Source organism: Schistocerca americana, chromosome 7 (assembly GCF_021461395.2).
Source record: "Schistocerca americana isolate TAMUIC-IGC-003095 chromosome 7, iqSchAmer2.1, whole genome shotgun sequence".
In the NCBI taxonomy this organism is placed as follows: Eukaryota; Metazoa; Arthropoda; class Insecta; order Orthoptera; family Acrididae; genus Schistocerca; species Schistocerca americana.
The window spans coordinates 239,992,649-240,008,493 of record NC_060125.1 but is presented as its reverse complement, the minus strand read 5'-3'; the positions used below and the strand labels follow the sequence as shown (position 1 = coordinate 240,008,493).

At 40.3% G+C, this 15,845-nt stretch overlaps 1 protein-coding gene across 1 annotated transcript; it reads left to right on the top strand.

The window, feature by feature from the left end:
- Positions 1-424: 424 nt before the first annotated feature.
- On the top strand, positions 425-15,228 carry LOC124621920 (ets DNA-binding protein pokkuri). Its single transcript, XM_047147426.1, has 6 exons — positions 425-541; positions 6,006-6,113; positions 6,435-6,725; positions 7,236-7,571; positions 10,457-10,706; positions 12,782-15,228. Exons 2-6 carry the CDS (start codon positions 6,092-6,094, stop codon positions 13,062-13,064), a joined length of 1,182 nt encoding a protein of 393 aa, XP_047003382.1. The 5' UTR covers positions 425-541; positions 6,006-6,091; the 3' UTR covers positions 13,065-15,228.
- Positions 15,229-15,845: the final 617 nt, after the last annotated feature.

Genomic DNA, 15,845 nt, shown 5'->3' with positions numbered 1-15,845 from the left:
ACCATACAATACAATACCACTGTTTCCCTACACCTTATCAAGCACAGCAGTGTGTTTGGTGTTTCCCTATTTTTGCCCATCTCCTGTACGTGTGTACCGTGTGGTGTATGTCGGCGGTTGTCAGAGAAAAAGCCGAGTCCTTTTCCAGAGCAGCGACATTAAGTCAGGTGTAGTGTTCTGAACAGACGGTGACGTCACGCCCCGCTCCGTGTTGCAGGCATGAAGGTGCTGCCACTGTCGCTGCCGCCGGCCGCGGTGGAGCGCGCGGCGAGCGTGGGCCCCGGCCTGGGGTCCCCGCACGGCGGCGCGCTGCCGCTGTCGCTGCAGCTGAGCGCCGGAGAGCTGCTGTGGCGGTACCCCGGCCTAGGGCTGGCCGCCGCCGCCTCCGCCTCCGCCGGCTCGCCCCAGCACGCCGCCGCCGCGGCCGCCGCCGCCGCCTCCGTGGGCGGCCAGGCCGCCGCAGCCGCTGCCGCCGCCGCATCCCTGCACTTCCCCTCCTCCAACGTCGTCGACTTCAAGGCGCACCTGCCGCCTTCGCTAGGTGAGTCACCATCACTCTCATTACATTCATCTTCCTGTGTTTACGAATTATCCACACACCTGTTCGTCTCCTCCTCCTCACTTCCTCAACATTCTTTTCCCCTCATTATCCGTTCCTCATCCGCATCTTTCATTTTCCTCCTCCACTTTCTTTGTCGTCATTCTTCTTCACCCCCTCCTCCTTCCCTTTCTTCTTCTCTTCCTTCTTCTTCATCTCTTTCTTCTTCTTCTTCTTCATCACTTCCTCCTCTTCCTACTTCTCCATCTCCTCCCCCTTTCTTCTTTACCATCACCACCTTCTTCTTCTTCTTCTTCTTCTTCTTCTTCCTCCTCCTCCTCCTCCTCCTCCTCCTCCTCCTCCTCCTCCTTCTGTCAGCCTTTTCACACTTCAAGTGGAACCTGCTGCCTTTCCTAGGTGAGGCACCATCCCTCCGATTACATTCATCTTCCTGTTTTTACGACTTATCCACAATCCTGTTAGTCTCCTCCTCCTCCTCATCCTTACTTCCTCAACATTCTTTTCGTCTCATTATCCCTTCCTCATCCGCATCTTTCATTTTCCTCCTCCACTTTCTTTGTCATCATCCTTCTTCACCACCTCTTCCTCCTCCTTCACTTTCTTCTTCTTCTTCCTCCTCCTTCCGTCAGCCTTTTCACAGTCCTTGTCAGTTGTTGTTGTTGTTGTTGTTGTTGTTGTCTTCAGTCCTGAGACTGGTTTGATGCAGCTCTCCATGCTACTCTATTTTGTGCAAGCTTCTTCATCTCCCAGTACCTACTGCAACCTACATCCTTCTGAATCTGCTTAGTGTATTCATCTCTTGGTCTCCCTCTACGATTTTTACCCTCCACGCTGCCCTCCAATACTAAATTGGTGATCCCTTGATGCCTCAGAACATGTCCTACCAACCGATCCCTTCTTCTCGTCAAGCTGTGCCACAAAGTTCTCCCCAATCCTATTCAATACTTCCTCATTAGTTATGTGATCTATCCATCTAATCTTCAGCATTCTTCTGTAGCACCACATTTCGAAAGCTTCTATTCTCTTCTTGTCCAAACTATTTATCGTCCATGTTTCACTTCCATACATGGCTACACTCCATACAAAAACTTTCAGAAATGACTTCCTGACTCTTAAATCTATACTCGATGTTAACAAATTTATCTTCTTCAGAAACGCTTTCCTTGCCATTGCCAGTCTACATTTTATATACTCTGTACTTCGACCATCATCAGTTATTTTGCTCCCCAAATAGCAAAACTCCTTTACTACTATAAGTGTCTCATTTCCTAATATAATTCCCTCAGCATCACCCGACTTAATTCGACTACATTCCATTATCCTCGTTTTGCTTTTGTTGATGTTCATCTTATATCCTCCTTTCAAGACGCTATCAATTCCATTCAACTGCTCTTCCAAGTCCTTTGCTGTCTCTGACAGAATTACAATGTCATCGGTGAACCTCAAGGTTTTTATTTCTTCTCCATGGATTTTAATACCTACTCCGAATTTTTCTTTTGTTTCCTTTACTACTTGCTCAATATACAGATTGAATAACATCGGGGACAGGCTACAACCCTGTCTTACTCCCTTCCCAACAACTGCTTCCCTTTCATGTCCCTCGACTCTTATAACTGCCATCTGGTTTCTGTACAAATTGTAAATAGCCTTTCGCTCCCTGTATTTTACCCCTGCCACCTTCGGAATTTGAAAGAGAGTATTCCAGTCAACATTGTCAAAAGCTTTCTCTAAGTCTACAAATGCTAGAAACGTAGGTTTGCCTTTCCTTAATCTTTCTTCTAAGATAAGTCGTAAGGTCAGTATTGCCTCACGTGTTCCAGTATTTCTACGGAATCCAAACTGATCTTCCCCGATGTCAGCTTCTACCAGTTTTTCCATTCGTCTGTAAAGAATTCGTGTTAGTATTTTGCGGCTGTGGCTTATTCAACTGATTGTTCGGTAATTTTCACATCTGTCAACACCTGCTTTCTTTGGGATTGGGATTATTATATTCTTCTTGAAGTCTGAGGGTATTTCGCCTGTCTCATACATCTTGCTCACCAGATGGTAGAGTTTTGTCAGGAGTGGCTCTCCCAAGGCCGTCAGTAGTTCCAATGGAATGTTGTCTACTCCCGGGGCCTTGTTTCGACTCAGGTCTTTCAGTGCTCTGTCAAACTCTTCACGCAGTATCGTATCTCCCATTTCATCTTCATCTACATCCTCTTCCATTTCCATAATATTGTCCTCAAGAACATCGCCGTTGTATAGACCCTCTATATACTCCTTCCACCTTTCTGCTTTCCCTTCTTTGCTTAGAACTGGGTTTCCATCTGAGCTCTTGATGTTCATACAAGTCGTTCTCTTATCTCCAAAGGTCTCTTTAATTTTCCTGTAGGCAGTATCTATCTTACCCTTAGTGAGATAAGCCTCTACATCTTTACATTTGTCCTCTAGCCATCCCTGCTTAGCCATTTTGCACTTCCTGTCGATCTCATTTTTGAGATGTTTGTATTCCTTTTTGCCTGCTTCATTTACTGCATTTTTATATTTTCTCCTTTCATCAATTAAATTCAATATTTCTTCTGTTACCCAAGGATTTCTATTAGCCCTCGTCTTTTTACCTACTTGATCCTCTGCTGCCTTCACTACTTCATCCCTCAGAGCTACCCATTCTTCTTCTACTGTATTTCTTTCCCCCATTCCTGTCAATTGTTCCCTTATGCTCTCCCTGAAACTCTGTACAACCTCTGGTTCTTTCAGTTTATCCAGGTCCCATCTCCTTAAGTTCCCACCATTTTGCAGTTTCTTCAGTTTTATTCTACAGGTCATAACCAATAGATTGTGGTCAGAGTCCACATCTGCCCCTGGAAATGTCTTACAATTTAAAACCTGGTTCCTAAATCTCTGTCTTACCATTATATAATCTATCTGATACCTTTTAGTATCTCCAGGGTTCTTCCATGTATACAACCTTCTTTCATGATTCTTAAACCAAGTGTTGGCTATGATTAAGTTGTGCTCTGTGCAAAATTCTACCAGGCGGCTTCCTCTTTCATTTCTTAGCCCCAATCCATATCCACCTAATACGTTCCTTCTCTCCCTTTTCCTACACTCGAATTCCCGTCACCCATGACTATTAAATTTTCATCTCCCTTCACTATCTGAATAATTTCTTGTCAGTAGTCTCTTAATAATGAGTAGGACTCTCACCTTTGATTTTTGTCATCTGTTGCACTGTGTTCTATGTAAATTACTAAAAATAATGTGTTATGGCATGTGCCATTGTGTTTTAGTGATGGGTCATTCAAGGCTTTACATCAACAGCAGGAACTGTCTGAGAAACAGTAGCTTTACTACACTACTGGAAATTAAAATTGCTACACCAAGAAGAAATGCAGATGATAAACGGTCTTCCTTGGACAAATATATTATACTAGAACTGACATGTGATTACATTTTCACGCAATTTGGGTGCGTAGATCCTGAGAAATCAGTACCCAGAACAACCACCTCTGGCCCTAATAACGGCCTTGATACGTCTGGGTATTGAGTCAGACAGAGCTTGGACGGCGTGTACAGGTACAGCTGCCCATGCAACTTCAACACGATACCGCAGTACATCAAGAGTAGTGACTGGCGTATTGTGACGAGCCAGTTGCTTGGCCATCATTGACCAGACGTTTTCAATTGGTGGAGATCTGGAGAACGTGCTGGCCAGGGCAGCAGTCGAACATATTCTGTATCCAGAAAGGCCCGTACAGGACCTGCAACATGCGGTCGTGCATTATGCTGCTGAAATGTAGGGTTTCGCAGGGATCGAATGAAGGGTAGAGCCACGGGTCATAACACATCTGAAATGCAATGTCTACTGTTCAAAGTGCCGTCAGTGTGAACAAGAGGTGACTGAGACGTGTAACCAATGGCACCGCGTACCATCACACCGGATGATACGACAGTATGGCGATTACAAATACATGCTTCTAATGTGCATTCACCGCGATGTCGCCAAACACGGATGCGACCATCATGATGCTGTAAACAGAACCTGGATTCATCCGAAAAACTGACGTTTTGCCATTCGTGCACCCAGGCTCGTTGTTGAGTACACCATTGCAGGCGCTCCTGTCTGTGATGCAGCGTCAAGGGTAACTGCAGCTGTGGTCTCCAAGCTGATGGTCCGTGCTGCTGCAAACGTCGTCGAACTGTTCGTGCAGATGGTTGTTGCCTTGCAAACGTCCCCATCTGTTGACTCAGGGATCGAGACAGGGCTGCACGATCCGTTACAACCATGCGGAGAAGATGCCTGTCATCTCGACTGCTAGTGATACGAGGCCGCTGGGATTCAGTACGGCGTTCCGTATTACCCTCCTGAACCCACCGATTCCATATTCTGCTAACAGTCATTGGATCTCGACCAATGCGAGCAGCAATGTCACAATACGATTAACCGCAATCACGACAGGCTACAATCCGACCTTTATCGAAGTCAGAAACGTGATGGTACGCATTTCTCCTCCTAAACACGAGGCATCACAACAACGTTTCACCAGGCAACGCCGGTCAACTGCTGTTTGTGTATGAGAAATCGGTTGGAAACTTTCCTCATGTCAGCACATTGTAGGTGTGGCCACCGGCGCCAACCATGTGTGAATGCTCTGAAAAGCTAATCATTTGCATATCACAGCATCTTCTTCCTGTTTGTTAAATTTCGCTTCTGTAGCACGCCATTTTCATGGTATAGGAATTTTAATGGCCAGTAGTGCAGTAGTTCCAGATTATTTCTGCAAAGTTATAATCTGGCAATAGAAAATCAGGATGGAATTATGACAATATTATGAAAAGGATAGATTGCTTCTCACCACATAGTGGAGATGCTGAGTCACAGAGGACTTCATCAGAATTAGACAATAAACGTGTATGCAGAGACACACACACACACACACACACACACACACACACACACACACACACACACACACACACACAGTCTCTGGATGCCAATGCTACAAGAGTTAAGAAGATGAAAGGAAGAAAGTGTAAGATAAAAAGTAATAAATTTTTCGCTCTTAATTGTATGAAAAAGGCCAGTTATATGTGTGCACTAGTGCACCCACATACACATACACAAAACCTGTATTTTTTACTAGTGTTAAGTAAAGTTTCTTTGTCAAAGTAATGTAGAAGCAAGTGGAAAATAAATGAGAAAGAGAAAACATTGTGATACTTTCTTCATAAACCTAGCCTCATTGAAACCCCTAGTTGTGGAAATTCCTCATTTGTAGGAACTAATAATCGTATGTTACAAACTGCCAAACCTAACCCTTCAAACAACTGTCACTAACACTAACACTAACATAAAAGAATTTCATCTAGACCATACATAATTCTTACACTTGCCACTGGTAATCATCTCACACACCTCTCTCCCTTGTGGACTTTTCAGCAAGTCCATTTTCCTTTGTTCCAGCCTCAGACCCGAGAATATGGTCACGAGAGGATGTGGCAGCTTTCTTGAAGTGGTGTGAGAGGGAATTTGACTTGCCCGAATTCAACATGGACATGTTCCAGATGAACGGTGAGTAATCAGATAACAAGTTACATAATGTGCACAGTACAGGAAATAAATTGCCAAACTTCACATTTTTATTCAAGTAAGATTAAAAATGAATTTCTTGGGTTTTTATTGTATGAAATCTTTTTTTCTTTATAGTAGAACCAGAACATGCAAACAAAATATCTTGCCATCCAGCTACTCGTACATTATTTGTTGTGTTGTGGCTGTGTTTCATTCTGTCTGTAGTGTTACCCAGCCACCTGTTCGTAACGAAGTTCTACGTAACTTCTGTTCTATAACTTCCCAGTCGTGCAGTCTTTTGAATTGACCTCATACCCGTAGGCAAGGCCCTGTGCCTGCTGACGAAAGCAGACCTGGGCGAGCGGTCGTCTGCGGCGGGCGACGTGCTGCACAACGTTCTGCAGCTGCTGGTTCGCGACGCGGCGGCACTGGCACGCTGCCTGCCCTCCAGCCCCGTAACGCCCACGTCGCGCTGCTACCCGCCACCCCCGCCGCCCTCACCCGCCGCCTGGGGATTCGTCGATTTTCCACCCCCCTCTGGGTTCGTGCACCTCGTGCAACACGGCAACTCTGTCACACTCAGTCCTGCACCCTCCGTCGATAGCCAGTCGGGTGAGTAAATCCTGATAAATATCACTCTTGTACACCTCTTGGCTGGTACTGAGCTATCATTTTGGAATATTAATGTGGTTGATCTGGTTTATCCTATCTAGGTGACTTATCCTTTTTGTAGTGCTGGATGCATTCATTTATACTTAGTATTTGAAACTCTGCCCCCATCTCTTTCTCCTCCTGTCTGTCCTTTTGTAACCTTCCATTCCTTTTAAAAATTGCATTTCTGCTGTGTGCAACCCTTTTTTTTAGATCCGTACTTCACTCTTACACAGCAAGGTAATATTGTCCATAGTGTCATAGAAATTTCACCATCATGTAATTTCTCAATTTATTTTTGAAATTTCTGATTAACATGTCTCCCTTTCATCAGGGAGAAAACAAAGCTTCAGTATTTGTTCTATTCAGATAGTCTATTTGTCTCTAATGTGGGCTCAGTTTGTGTTACATTATGGCCTTTTCATGAAGCTGTTCACTAACATGTATGTGGTGTGTGTTTCTTCCGTACAGGGAGCCCACAGCACGCAGACCACATGGCGGCATCGTCGTACCACAGTGGCAGTGCGGGTAGCAACAGCAACGGTTCTGACTCGGACGATGACAGCTGCCAGGAGGCAGCAGGTCCGGGCCACGCGGGCAGCTCGCCACCCCCTACCGCAACTGCCGCCCCTGCACCAGCGCCTGCGCACCAACAGCTCCAGCACACGCAGCCCCCACCACCGAGCCTGCCACCCCCGTCCCCCACGGCGCGCGAGCCGCCTCCGTCGCCTGCTTCTAACACTGTTTTCAGGAATGCTTTCGCACCCCGCGAATTCTTCCCTTCGGACACCCCGGAGCCTAACACCAGTGAGTATAATCAGTCTCGTAGAGTGGTCCGTACAACTTTGTAGTTGCTATTTCAAATTCCTGGTGATCAAAGAAATTTTTATTGACATAATTCTGCTAGAAATGAGAAGGGATGTTACAACATACAGCTTATGATCGCCAATGAATTGTTTTACTTAGTGATGTGAATTTCACGACAGTCCATCCATCCAGACAGGGTGTTAATCTCAGTAGTCCTCTTGTCGATATTAGAATCAACTTGCTCCAGTGCCAGGAGTGGTTTTCATCATCTTCTCCACCATTTTCTTACTATCATCAACACACAATCTATCCAGATTCAAATCATGGATATAGTCACCTAACTTGTGTGCACTGAAGAGCTGAACTCAAGATACAGTATCCATGCTTTTTAAAGTCTAGGTAACAATTTGAATAAAGACACCCTTTCAGATTTGATAAATAAACTATTATACAGGATCTCACAGCCAACAATACCAGTGGACTGCTTTAGACTGGAGGAGACATTTCTAGCTGTTCTGCAACAACGCAGTTCCTGGACACAGTATTCTGATTACTTACTTACAGAAATAGAGTGACAAATTTGATAAAAACATTTATTTGCAAAAATAAAACAATGTTTCAAATTAACCTCAATATAGCTCAAAGCTGCCTAGTGTAATGAGTGGCATTTCTATTAAACATGGAGAAAGAACACAATAGTATTGGATTACAAGATTAGTGGTGAACAACTGGAGCACTTCACATTAGTTAAATAATATTTAAGTGTAACACTAAGAGGCATAACAACACAAGCGAACACAGAAAATTGGTTTTAGATAACGCTTCTTACTCACAGTTTGAATGAAAAATGAATTCTATTTCTCAAAATAGACTTGGTGCTTTAATTTCAGTGTCAAACTTCTTTGATACTTAAATTTGTTGGAATGATTCTGGGATAAGTGCAGTGTACCTTTAAAGGAAATAACATACAAGGTGCTTGTGCAACCAATTCTAGAACTATTTGGAATCCTTATCATAAAGGCATGACAGCTGACATCAGACATATTCAGAGATATGTTGTCAAGATTGAAACAAGTTGGTATAGGCTGTAAGAAAGTGAATCGAGGTGGTGCCACAAACCGTATTGTAGCTTGCAGAATACATATGCGTACACAGATGTTCAAGATTGCTTCATACACAATTAAAGTGACAGATCAATGATAGAACTTTTCAACTATTGTTCATTTAGTATGTTGAAGATAATTGAAATGTAATAACAATATTTGCATCATAAAATTAATAGTTAGTAAAAATTATATATATATATATATATTTCTCTTTATTATCTCAATAGCTATGTGTAATTAAGCATGTAAAGAATATATGGAAATATGGTATATCTATTATATTTAAATTTTCTTCGTAGCAGGTATAACAGCAATGAATATATTAAAAGAATTTGGGCATTTTCTGCATTTGCTGTATTAATTTTATTTTTGCACAATTAATTTCAACCTGTGGGCCATTGGCAACTGATTTTGTGGTTCTGCAATAAAAAAATTACATTCTACATATTGAAATATCAGCTGAATTTCAAGATGTAAGGCATAGTTTTTTATTGTAGTTCCACAAAATTACTAGAGAATGGTATAGAAGGCTGAAAGTAATTAGGAAGCAATAAAATTAACACAGCAAAAGTGGAAAATACCACCTTGTTTTATTACACTAACATTGTGATTATGAGGGCAAATCAAATATAAACCATAATTATCATTTTATGCGCTTTTTTGTAAATGGAGAATGGTGCAATCTCTGCTCATGTTTGCTTTCATTTCTGATGTTGTCGTACCTTTTCTTTGGTGAGAATTGCTTTGTCAGAGCAAGAGGTACTATCATCTGCTCTCCAGTGGACTATGTTTCGTACAACAGGGTGCCTAAAATCATCCAAAATTTTGAAGAGTTTTGCACCACAGTTCAGAAACAGCACTCTGAGGAAGACTAAAGTATACATATGGTGAAAACAGAATTTACGAGGACAGAAACAGTTGAGAAATATCAGCATGACTGAAGAGAATATTCGCAATGTTAACCAGCCTAGTGAAGATGATTGACAACCTCGGATTTCAGAAAGTGTCCACAAGATGGGCGTCTTGTATTCTCACCATGGAGCACAAGTGGAAGCATCTCAAGATGTGCAAAGAGCTGTTGATGTGCTACCAAACTGAAGTGGAACATTTTTTGCTCTGGACTGTGACTTTAGATTAATCACGGGAGCACCATCACACTCGAGAATCGAAAAAGAAAGCTGCATGGACTAAGCAAGAAGGATGAATGTGCACTCATCAAAGCCAAAAAGTCTCTTTGCAAGGAAGGTTGCAACAGTCTTTTTTGATTTTTAAAGGAGTTTTTCTCATCAATTTTCTCCACAAATGTCATACCATGAATACTGCATATTTCTGCCAACATTTGAACCAAACCAAATGCACATATCTTCAGGAATTCGCATGTTTACAATCCAGGATGTGATCCCTCAACAAAAAATTAAGGAGTTGTCCTGGACGCACTAGAACATCAACCCCATAGTTCAGACTTACCGTCCTGTGATTTTCCTTTGTTTGGACCACTAAAGGAAACAGTCGGAGGACACAGATCTGATAAAGATGGTGCTGTGAAGTGTTCGTGCACAACTGGCTGCTCTCATGGACCAATCATTTTATGAGAATAGGATCAAGAAACTGCTTATCCACTGGGAAAAATGTGTGTCCCATTCAGGAGAATGAATTTTTCTAAAGCTTGAATAAACTTACAAAAAGGAAATATGGTTTATATTTGATCCACCCTTCTGTATTGTCACTATTCTAAAATAATAATAACAACAATAATTAAAAATATGTGCCTCTTTGCAGATGGCCGCCTTTTGTGGGATTTCCTGCAACAGCTGCTGAATGATCCAACACAACGGTACACAAACTACATTGCATGGAAGAACCGGGACACTGGTGTTTTCAAGATTGTTGATCCCGCAGGACTTGCAAAGTTATGGGGGATTCAGAAGAACCATCTTTCAATGAACTATGACAAAATGTCTCGTGCTCTGCGGTATTACTACAGAGTCAATATTCTGAGGAAAGTCCAGGGCGAGAGACATTGCTACCAGTAAGTAAATTCCATTTATATATGGATGTATATTCTTTAATGTTCATTTTTGTCATGTATGTTTAGAATAAATCTTTATCAGAATCAGAATCAAGCAGTTAATAAAGACACAAAAAGGAAGTGTCTGTGTTAGTATTTCTAACTCAATGTTTCCTCGTATACCAGAAGTACTTGAGAAAGGTACAAGACAAGAGAGATAACAGCAGGTCAGGAGCAGAGGGAGATCAACTGAAGCCCTGTTTTTTAAATCTTTTCACAGAAACACATCTATTTAATTTGTGGGCCCTTATAATGCTACTGACTACTGAACTGAAATTCTGTAGCTGTTATTTTATACTGGTGTTGGTAGCAGCTTGTGGTCTTCCTAAACAAATAACAGAATTTCCTATTAGAGTGGCTCATGTTAAAAGCTCCAGATTTTATTTATTTTTTAATTAAACAAAAATGTTCCACAACATCAGGGTTTGTCAGTGTATCTCTGACTGCATTAATTGCCAACTTTTCTCCTTTTCTCAAAGAGTCTGATGACTGATGGAAACTCGGAATGCACTTTCTTGGTGCATACAGCAATTGCACTAAAAGATGAGACATTTTCAGGGACTATTTTATTGGAATTGATAAAGTACACATTGTTTGGATTTAGTTGATCAGTTCAGAAGGTTACTTCAGAAGGCCTGAGCGTAACACATTACTGAAATTAATTACCGTGGCTGTTGCAAAACGCCACCATTATATCTCACAACAAAGTCGCATGGGCTGCCCTGCTGTTGTATACATGCAAAATTTCTTCTGATTTAGAGGTGACACAATATACCATTATCTTTTTTGCCTAGAGTATCATTGTTTGTTCAAAATGTACAAAAACTTTATCTGCAACAATCTTTCAAAAATTCTCTCTTCATGCCACCAAGGAGTTTCAGAGCTTTGTGCTTTTCATTGAGTAAAATTTTTAATTTTCTCTTTACATTCACAAATATAGTGAAGGAGACAGAACAGCATCGCTCTGTATTTGACTTACTCAATGAATTTTATCCCATCAAGCATAAAAGTAATTAGAGTGCACTTATATTGTGTTTTTTAAGACAGCTGCAGCAGCTATTCAACACTACAAGTATATTGAGGCATGGAGCTCTGTGATCTGTCTATCACTCTTCATACAACTTGTAATTTGCTGTAGCAATCTTTCAGGGCCATAGTGATGAGTTGCGACTATGTAAGTCAAATGTTAAACTTTCGGTTTGATTCAGTTTTTCACTAAAGGGTATTAAGTACAGTTGTCTGGACATTTAGCATAGTATACCGAGTTGAAATGACCCGTCGGGTAGACCGGTCACCTGGCACAAGTTTCAAAATATGTACATAGGAGAATAAGACAGTATTTTACTGGTGTCATGCAAAAATTCAGGAATTTTTATAAAATTAAAAAATAAAATTTTTGTGTAATAATAGTTTTCCTGAAATGATAAAAAAACATGCTGGGCATCATAACACAAAAAGAAAATGATGAGCCAAATTGACAGCTACAAGCAATTATACAAGAAAAAGCAATAGACCAGTGTATACAAGTAGCAGGGAGATATAGCTAGACACGTGAGAAGACAACTCAGTTTTTAATCTTGCATTCTTCTTGCACAAATAACAGTCTGGTTGTTAAAAGTTCCTCCATACAGGTCAGGAGTTTGTTCTCACACTGAATCTAATAATTTTAAGTCCTTGGAAGGATTTATGTGCCACAATCAGTTTATGTACACCAATGTGCTTTTATAACTGTGCCAGAATCATTGTCATCATCATCATCATCATCATCATCATCATCATTATTATTGTTGTCATAAATAATGTCATGTTAACCGTGATACCAACATAAGCAATTTATTCAGTCAACTTCTTGTGGAATGCCTACAAGCAGTACCTATTCTACAATAGTTGCTCTTTTTACACATTGTTGAATAATGAATAGAAAGTACTGTGATATTTGACAATAATTATTTGTTGAATAATGAATAGAAAGTACTGTGATATTTGACAATAATTACAAATAATTGTAATGTTATTAAAACACTGTCAATTTTTAGGTTCCTGCGCAACCCGAGTGAGCTGAAGAGCATAAAGAACATGTCACTACTGCGACAGCAGATGAGTCCCCCAAGGGCAACAGGTCCTGCAGCGAGCCACAGTGCCTCGAGTTTGACGATACCCATCAGGGTGAAGTTGGAGCCTAAGAGTGAACCAGATGGTGAAAATAGGAATGACAGTGACACTCCTGATGAGTCTGAGGAGCCTACCGACTTGAGCATGGAGCACCCAACGGACCTTAGCCCCACACGCACACATGCTCATCCTAATGACATTAACTGATGGACATCTGTAGACTGTGGGCAAAAGCATCGGTAATGTCCCAGAGTCATATAAGGTTCTGTGCTAGCTCTGACTATTTTATAATCCACGGTCTCTTCATTTTTTGAGTGGAGGCTAGTGGGTATTACAGTAAGACTCGAGCAGCTGTATGCTGATTATCTTGAGTGAACCGATTGGTTAAAATTGCTCATAACCTCCTATCAGTCTTGTGTAATTATCTGATATGTGATAATTTATTGTCCCTCGTTCTTCAGCAGAGTCAATTTTTATTTTGAAAAGTAGTAATTTTATATGTCATCTTTGCTGTGGCCATTATGGAGATAACAGAAGCAACAATCATGGCAAGCTTTACAAAACAGATGGAAACGCTGTTTTCGCAGGGTATGTTTCATGAATTGTTGGTATGGTTTGGAGCAGGTGAAGAGGAAGTGAAGTGAAGTTCTGACCTGTGTAATTACCTCCATTGGGACAGTGCAGCTGTGTCAAAGAGTGTCAAAGTCCTATCCTGTTATATGGTAATTAGACACATTTGTGAAAACACTGAATCTTTAAAATGTATTCAGGAAAACTACTGAAACAAAGAAAAACAAGTTTGTCATACAGTCCATTCTTTTTGGAAGCAAACAGCTGTGGTAGTCCTTTGCTGTTTAGTCACAAGACAGAAGACTACTGTTGATCATCACAATATTTTGATATTTTGCTGGTGTTGTTATTCATTTTTTTCAAATATTCAGTAATTTAATAACTCATCTAAAAGATTGTAGTGAGAGTGATTTTAAAATGGTGAAAGTCACCACTGGCAATTGAATATTGTGATTCAGTACAAGTAATCAACACAAGTGTTGGTAGCTTATTGAGTGTTTATCTTCTCACATCATGAGAGGTTTTTTCTGTGCCATTTATTTCATGTAACATTTATGAGGTAATAGACCATTTCCCTGTTGGAAATGCTGCAGTTGACATGCAGTAAGTGATAAATGCGTAGAAACTTCTTATTTTTTAAGAAAGTGTAAAAATGCAGCACGCATTGAAAGGTCAATTCATTACTGAAATACAGTGTATAAGTAAGAAATGAGGGACCTTTACATTGTACAGTCTAAATTAGCTGCTCAGTTTTAGAGTTAGCGTATCATTGCAAATGAAGTAATGTGTAACACTAGTAATTATGACTGTGTGATACATTCTGTGGCTCTCATATAAATGCCCAGTTAGCTACTATGCTTTGTAACCTTCTACACGACCACATCTCAGAAAGTGTGACAAATTAAGAGACAGACTGGACACATTTTGTTCTGTGACTACTTATCAAAGTCTTTCACTATTTAATTAGAAGATGTGGTATACTGTGAAACCTCAGAACAAGCTGAGTGGCTGCATTATTTATTACTTACTGAACATTTGCTCTGTGTTTTGGACAGCAGCTCTGAAGCCTTGCAGATTTTCTGTAGGGTAAAGTGTTTTCCACTGTGATCATTATATACATATATATTATATATACAGTGAATATTTTCTTTGTTAATCACTTGTAAATATATAAAAATGTTTTTGAAGGAGTGCTGTTAACAGAATATTTCTGACTTTGTATATTATAAATAATGTTTTAGTTTTTTGGTGATGAAGACCAGAAAAATGTAAATTTTTAATTTCACATTTTAGGACGGGACACAAAATAATTTTATTGTACAGTTTAGATATAGGGGTTAAATGTAATTAGTGGATTTAAACAGCTGGCTGCACCAAGTCTGAACCCACAATGTGATCGCACATGAGGGCATTTGGACAGAGTTGTGGAATCGGGCAGCTTCGGGGTTTACTGATTAAATGGTCATACTCAGAATGTGAAAATCTATACAATGAATTGAAAGATCTCATTATCTGTGAACTTCAAAAGTCTTTTGAAAATTGATGTACAAATGATATTAAAGAGAGAGAGATAACTATTTTTCTGTAAAGGCTGTGTGTAAATACAGCTTTATAAAGTATGAATGAACAAAAAAATGGAAGTATATTTAATCAAAAGAACTAATCTGTTTCACTCTTTTCCTTGCCTCTATCCCATCAGCCATGCACAACATGTACCAAGATTTTTCCAATAAGAGAGTAATTATTAAGCTATGTTGCTCATGGAAGAACCAACACAAGGGTTCTATTTATTTTCATTGTGTCTCAGATGTGAATTGAACACCTTACTTCTGAAGACTTATAAGACTTGTTTCTTAACCAGTTATGTGTTACCTTTAGAAAAGTCAATAAATATCTATACATATCACATAGCTATAGTTTATAAGCTATATCATGAGGTTCATCTGGTATGAATATTATGGCAGTCTTTTCTTTTCTAAACCCAAGTAGGAATAAACTCTGCCTGTATATCTTAAGACAGGCTTTAATTTTCCTTGTTGTTTTACATTCTTCATATCATTTATCATCTTCCTTTTGATGAAAAAATCATTAAATCATTAATATGTTTCACATGTATGTACTTAAGAGGGCACCACCACGATGTGTCCTAACAGGAGTTGGGATACATTTGAGGAGCAGTGTCTGGGGTGGACTAAAAAACATTTCACACACACACACACACACACACACACACACACACACACACACACACACACACAAACACAAACAAGATTTAAAGTATCAAAGGATGCAGAGTATGTTGAGAAAACAAATATTAAGCAAGAGCTTTCATTCAAATCAAATGGAAGTATTAACTGAATCATTTTTGTTTTACAGCATTAGTTGCTACCTGCAAACATACACAATCATCAGGCACCG